Genomic DNA, 7,319 nt, shown 5'->3' with positions numbered 1-7,319 from the left:
TTTTTCTATGTTTACATTCCTGCTGAAATTTGTTAAAAAGCAGTTTTACACAAAGTAAAATCACTTGTTAACTTCATTGATCTCTGCCATTATATCTCAGCAAAGATTGTGATTGAAAAACAAAAGACCTACAAAATAACCATATGGAACTGCCTCTTTTCCCCTTGAAACACCATTTCTGTTATCTGAAGATAAACACATAATGAAACTGTCATTTACACTCCTTTAAATGAATATCTAGCAGCAGCTTTCATTCACGTTAGAAAAAAAATTGTGGGAGGCTTCCAAAACTGTTCTCCTTAATATTCATACAGATATTCAGCTGAGTGCAAGTCATGGAGGGAAAAATTGCCTGATGTTATAACTTCTACTCGTCACTGAAGTCCCAGTGTGTTTCCTTGGCAGATTATGGGAGTTCGTATCACATCCAGAACTCGCTCTTTCAGAAACCTGACATGGGAGTCATGGCATACTTTACATAGTGTCAAATATGTGCCTGTCATTTACAGCAAAGATAGATAGAAAACAACAGTTACCAACTGAATACATGGTAACTAGGTAAGACAACACACTCTTCCAGTGGTGAAAATATTATCGTGTAGAAATAACTTACCTCTCAGTGTTCAAAGTCTGATCTGCGTACTCGCTTTTCAGGCTATCTAATTCACTCTGTAGAAAAGCTATATTTGTCTGTGCTTCTAAAAGATCTTTCTTAAGTTTCTGATTTTCCTTAAAAAAACGAAGATAATAGATGTTAGCTGTCACAGTCATCTGCATAAAATGTTGACATATTATAATGGTAAAACAAAACCCATCAAAATTAAATAAAAACGAAACTCTAGAAAATCTGAGCATAGAGGGGGAGAGAAAATTAAAGAACTCTAAAACAACAGAGAAGTTAGTAAATTAGCATGCAAGAACCACTGAATTTTTATTTACCATTGCAGTCATACTAAAAGGGGCCTATATCATCTCAAGCCATTTTTAAATGAAATACCTAGAATGTGTACACATTTATACAGAACAGCTTTTTTTCTAAGTTAAAAGTTCCTCATACACCTATCAACAACTTTAACAGTTTACCAGTACTAAACATAAAAAAAAAAAATTAAAAATATATATATTGCAGAGGCTAAAAATCAAGGCTAAACTAATACGTTAATGATAATCATATCTTACCAGTAACATATCATGTATCCTTTTTTTCAATTCAGCCACATCTTCCCTGTGATTTACATTTTTTGATTGCTCCTCCAGCTAGAAGGATAAAAATACACAAAATTAACGTATGTTATTGATTGTTCTGACTCAAAGAACAGAAAAAGTAATGGAAATCATATTAAATAACCCCTACAATTTTTAACAGCTACTAAAATTTTTAAAAGCCAGAGTTTTCTCAACCATGTGATAGGCAGCATTACTCAAAAAATCATTAGCTTTCTATTCAGTTTTCTAAATCAATACTTAAAAAATGTTTACTGAGCATTTTGCTCTCTGTAGGTGTTGAATGTGCATAACAAGCAACACAGAAGCCAGCTAATGAGAAGATATAAACAGGTGCACCCCCACCACCTCATCTGTGTCGTGTTTGTACTATGAGCTCTCATGTTTCTTGTGAGAATTTTCCATTTCTATCAATGCTCTTTCAAGCGCAATTCAATAGAAAGAAACAAAGATATATCTTCACTGATCACTGTATTTCTAGTAAAACTTATAGGAAAAGCTAATGCCAAAATTAAACCCAAATTACCAAATAATCCATTATTCACACCTGAGATTTCAGTCTATCTTATGCTTAGGTATCAAATGAAAAGATCAGACTGGAGTTAGGTTCAGATTAGTTTCACTTGTAATTTCGGTTTAAAATCACATCTGAAAACTACCTCTACCACTAACATTTGAGAGATGCACTAGCTGTTAAAAGGCACTATATTAGTGTAAATTACTACATTTTGGTTGCCAGTTTCATCTAGGTCTATAAATTACAAATACTTAGAGGCAATGTATCAGACTATTTCTAATCTATCAAATACAAGACTAGGTAACTGCAGTGTTAACAACTTGATGGACCTAGAGACTTATTCAGCACCAAGCTGATGGCTTTCCAAAATGTTTTTCAGTATATTGCACAGAATGAGTATCACAGTAATTTACTAATACACACTAAATTAAAATGCTGTAATTACGATTATCTCTCTCATGGAAGACACTTCATAAGGAGAAGATCTCCTAAAACACTTTAAAAACTTCACCATGACTTCAACTCACCTTTTTAAGTTTTTTTATTGTCACCTGAAGATCTCCAACTTCAGTATCATACTGGCGCTTCAACTCACTTAGTGCTTCTTCAGCTTTTCGCTTCTCCTGCAGTATTTTTAATCTCATTAGAAGTGCAGACAGGTTTCAAAAGTTTATTTAAAAATACAGTCTTCAGTTTGGAGACCACACACTTTACCCTTAGATCATTGTGTGTAATTTTGTCTTTCCATTACATCACCCACCTCTTCCTTAAGATCCACAGATTCAAATTCTGTAATTCTGGTCCACTTATAAAACACTCATAAAAATAAAATGGTAAAGGTGAAAGAAAAGAAATGGGTCAATTCAGTGTTTTTCATGTCATAGTCTCCCGTGCTTAACAATCTTCATGTCTTAAAAAAAACCTGAGAGAAGTGTTCATATTTTATTTGTACATAAACTGAGGTGTGTATTGCATACATAGATGTATACACACACACACACACAACAATCAGGGCATTACATCCTGTTTTTCAAACCAGCCTTCTAGAGCTCGGCATACAACGTGCATTACTGTGCAACCATCAACTACTTACGTATTTCCAGTTTTCTTTTAAATTTTTTCACATGCAAGTAATGTTACAGGCCCAAGTTCAATAAAAGGTATGCTGAGGACAGAGAGCGCCTTTAGTTTCATCCAGTACTTGGAGTGAATATCAAACCAAGTACACTATTCTGAGTTTCACTTTAATCAAAACAGATTTTGAAAGTATGTCACATCAAGCACAATGAGAAGAATGAGAATACATTCCACGCGCTACAGATAAGCACGTGTTTAAGTCACTTCAGTCACTCCCCAGGGACTTCGGTGCAGTTTTGCAGATCAAGAAACTAGAATGCAGCAGTGATACTTGGTGCCAATGAGACAGACTGAGTTTTCACACGGAAAAGAGAGACAGATTTGGCTCAGAATTCAGTGCCTTCCTGTAAATGATGCTGACGTCCGTGTGCTAAATGACAATCCGTGTGTTAAAACGATAATCAAATTAATCAGCTCGAGCCTCTCTTAATGCTGGCACCTACGTAAGACTCTTACATATTGTTTGGTAACTATTTGCTTCCCTTGAAGAAACAAAATACAGGCAGGTGTCAAGATGGCATGAGTGAGATCACCCTGACAAACACCAGCCTTGAGTACAATTATGGTTTAGTACAATCCCACAAAGTAAATATCTTAGGTTTACTCTCAGGACATTTTAGTAGGTGGAGTACGTGGAGCTATCAGCTAAAGGGAACATTTAACAGTGAAAATGAAAAGAGCGCTATGAGTAACAAGTTACACCCCATCTTTTATACCTATAGCTAGGAGTGAAATGCGGTATCACAAACCATGCAACTCTGTGACAACGTGAGGAATTTTTAGAATGAGAAACACAGACTAGATGTGGATAATACATAGCAGATGTGTTTTACATCATGCTAGTACTTGTACATAACTGTGGATGTTCTCAGAGGGAGTGAACACACACATTCCAGTAATTTTTTTACAGTAGTGGAAAAGAATCTGCAGGGCTTTTTTCTGTTATTTACTACTTTCCACAGAACCAAAATTTCTAGAGCAATTGTATTTGTTTTGTAAACAAAAATGTTTAGTGCCTCTGGAAATTGAAAATTTATCTATACTGGGAGCTGCATTATCATTAGTTAAACATACTACAAAAAACTTTTTTTGGCTATGGTGATATCTTTAATATTCTTTTGTCATCGAATTTTGTTCTAGGAAAACAACTGAATTCTATGGTTTGGTAGGAGTGTTTCCTCTTGTATAGAAGAAGATGCTGTTTGAACTACATCTATCAGAATACCGTTTACCTTCACAGATCAATTACTGTGAACTATTTAAAATCAGCAAGTTGGCAGACTGCACTTTGCTGCATCTGGTTCTGCAAATGCTTTGGTGAGAGAACTCACACCAAATATACAGAAGTTCAGAATACTGTGTGTCCTACAAAGCAATTATGCCCAGAGTATGTTCTAATGAGGGCATTTCTTACGTCCACATCAGAACACTTCCAGAAACCATTAATTCTCACATAATATTAATGTTAATTCTTACATATTATGAAGTCAGGTTTATCTTAAGTGAATTTAGTAAGATTAACAACATGCAGCAAACAAACAGGTAGGGTGGTTTTACTGCACTTCCTTCTGCTTAGAATTACACAAACACACATGGCTCTCATACAGCTCTCAGTAGCTAAGAGGATTCTTGTACTTTTCCATCAAGACTGCAACCACGGCTAAAACTTGAGCACACTGAAACAGAATTTCCCACCAACTTTGGGAGGTTCAGGCCCTCACACACAGTCATCACAATTACTCTCACTTGTAACTCTAAAATACAGTTGCAGGATGAGAATGGGGGAAAAAAGGATCACCACTCCAGGCAGATAAATTAGGAACAAATTATCTAAACATTAATTTCTACATAAATTCATCTCCTAGGAGAACTACATACCATTCTTTTACATCGAAATGTGATTTTCTCCAACCTGTTTCCAATACTGGTCTCAGGAATAAATTTTTCCAGACCAGCATATTCTTACCAAAGAAAGTTTTGGAGTTGTTTGGTTTTTTGGGGTTGGTTTTTTTTTTTTTTTTGGTTTATTACATCTGAGCAGCCATTCATCTTTGGGAAAGCATTAGAAGACTGTATCTTCAACCTCATGGATAGTTTCTTTTCATCCAGGTCCTGCCTTCAGTGCCTTTGAGTCATCCCAACAGGATCAAAAGCACACCTGGTCGTCAAATCTGCTTAAGACCATTGAGAGTTTGGCAATTACGAAATTCTGAAAATATAAAATACTCACTTCCTTTTTAACTTTATGCTCTGCAGCCTGTATCCGTTGTTCCATCTCTTCCTCCAGCTCACTGAGCTGAACTGCTGCTTTATCCTGAGCTCTAAAATGTAAATGTAAATACTCTCTTAGGAATTGCCCTCTGGCTTCACAGAAACATTGTGTGAAACACATCTGCCTACTTCAGCTGAAACAAATCAGACAAACAGACATGGAAACAGTTTAACATTGCCCAGACCTTGAAAATGGTACGGTTGGGAACAAAAATCATAAATGAATTTGAAAATACAAGCAAATTACATTTAAAATAATAGCTGATAGCTGATGATTAGTATGAAATACATCACATCTGCATTTTAAAAATTAAGTTACAGAGATAAAAGGCCCCTCTCGTTATCCCATGAAGAGACTTCAAAAGGATAACTACAGTAACTTGCATCGCCCACACACAGAGAATCTGTCCTGAACTATTCTGTTTCATTTTGGCAGTAATGATGTCAGACTTCAAATGTCAAGTAGTTACAACAAGCAAATATAGTCCTTGAAGCTGAAGAAGCAAAAACGTGGTTTATGAAACGAAACTATAATGGGTGTGTACAGCAAAATGCAAAGTTACAGCTAAGGAATAAGATTCTAAATGTTTTAAGACATTAAACGTAAGAATTGAGCCTACAAAAATTTGGTACAGGTTTTATCCAAAATACGAGCAAGTAATCCTTTGCAAGCTGCTATATATGCTTATGCACATGTGTGTGCACATAAAGTAATCTTTGAACTCAGGTTACGGAAATACTCCATATGACGTATTTTATCATTAACTCCCAGTAGTTTAACCCTACGAAGTGTGATAGAGAAAAAAGTAACTGCATAATTAAATTAAAAACACAACTCACTATACCTTTTTACCGCAATGGCCAAAGTTTCCATCTCTGTGCTTTGAAGTTTGATCTCTCGGATGAAGTTCTTAATGACATGTTCATACGGCTGGATTAATCTTGGTTCCACTATGTGTATGTTCTGATACAGAACACTGACCTGGTCTTGTCTGAAAAAGAGAAATAGCATTTTAAAACACATTTACTTGGACCAATGTTCTATAACAGGTTTGGAAAATGTATTATAAATGAAGATATTCCCCTTTTTGCAAGTTTTTAAAATTGAGGACTTTGAACATTCAGCAGAGCACATCTGGATTCTTCTAAATGATGTTTACCCTTCCTGATTCTCTACTTTAATATAGTTACTACAGAAAAAAAATTTTAGCTGAAGTAAATTTTTTGTACTACTATTCATGGTGTATTGAAGAGAATGCCACTGGAATAACCCGCAAAGCATATCAGTTTTGTTGGTGGTTCTAATGCTAATCAGAACCTCTGAAAAACTTTACAACTTTAGGCAGCTGCACAAGAAATTAAAATGGATATAAATGCCAACCAATTAAATTAAAATGGATGTTTAAACGGGAGAGAGGGAGGGGATCGTATGTCCTTCAAGGAAAAAGAAGTTTTATGTTCCCTTCCTTCTAGTATTTACATCTCCTGTATCAGTGCACAGCAGCTGGAGGAGCTGTAGGGGAAATGAGAATACAGCTCTTTGATTTACAACAAATCATTCTGGTCCAGACGACTGCACTCCTCATAAGGCCAGACCTGTTTTATACCCCAGCAAATTCATTGTTACAAGAAGTTAATTCTGTATATGATTATCAGGTGAAAGATGAGAGCTCTATCTAGTACAGAAGAAAGAAAAAAGTTTCTGCAGATACTTTAGTTATTAAAAGCCCTCTTGAAATTTTCACTGTTTCTTAAAAGCTGCCCCAGTGCAGGAACAGTATCCTCCAATTTCCACTTGATATGGACTCAATTTACATAGTTTTAACTGTCAAAGCAAAGAATCTTAACAAGATACAAAACCAAAGAATAATAAAGCATGAAAACATTATTTCACAGGCTATTACATAAAAAGGACTGATTTCTGGTCATACTGTTAATAATGTCATGTAACTGCGTAACATGCCAGCTAGGCTGCAATACCTGGGTTAACATAAGGCAGTAATACCAGAAAAAATTCTGTAGCAGTATTAGGCAGTCCCAATAAAAACTGAAGCTGATTGCCATATAGTCTCTATGCCAGAACATGAACAGCTTATTCAAGAACTTAAAAATGAAACAGAAAAAGGAAAAGGGAAGATCCGGACTAGAAAGATGGCGGAAACAGGCCTGT

The 7,319-nt window shown here is 35.5% G+C and overlaps 1 protein-coding gene across 1 annotated transcript in view; it reads right to left on the bottom strand.

Moving 5' to 3' along the window:
* Positions 1-6,023, bottom strand: part of RASEF (RAS and EF-hand domain containing) — a 20,128-nt gene extending 14,105 nt beyond the window's left edge. Inside the window, exons 1-5 of the mRNA XM_010137056.1 lie at positions 5,995-6,023; positions 5,109-5,199; positions 2,269-2,364; positions 1,180-1,257; positions 614-729 (exon numbers count right to left, since the gene is read on the bottom strand). Of these exons, the coding sequence (XP_010135358.1) occupies positions 614-729; positions 1,180-1,257; positions 2,269-2,364; positions 5,109-5,199; positions 5,995-6,023 (410 nt within the window). The remainder of the gene's footprint in view (positions 1-613; positions 730-1,179; positions 1,258-2,268; positions 2,365-5,108; positions 5,200-5,994) is intronic.
* Between the last annotated feature and the right edge of the window lie 1,296 nt (positions 6,024-7,319).

This window comes from Buceros rhinoceros, unplaced genomic scaffold, assembly GCF_000710305.1.
Source record: "Buceros rhinoceros silvestris isolate BGI_N320 unplaced genomic scaffold, ASM71030v1 scaffold2035, whole genome shotgun sequence".
Taxonomy (NCBI): domain Eukaryota; kingdom Metazoa; phylum Chordata; class Aves; order Bucerotiformes; family Bucerotidae; genus Buceros; species Buceros rhinoceros.
This window is presented reverse-complemented; position numbering and strand designations above follow the sequence as displayed.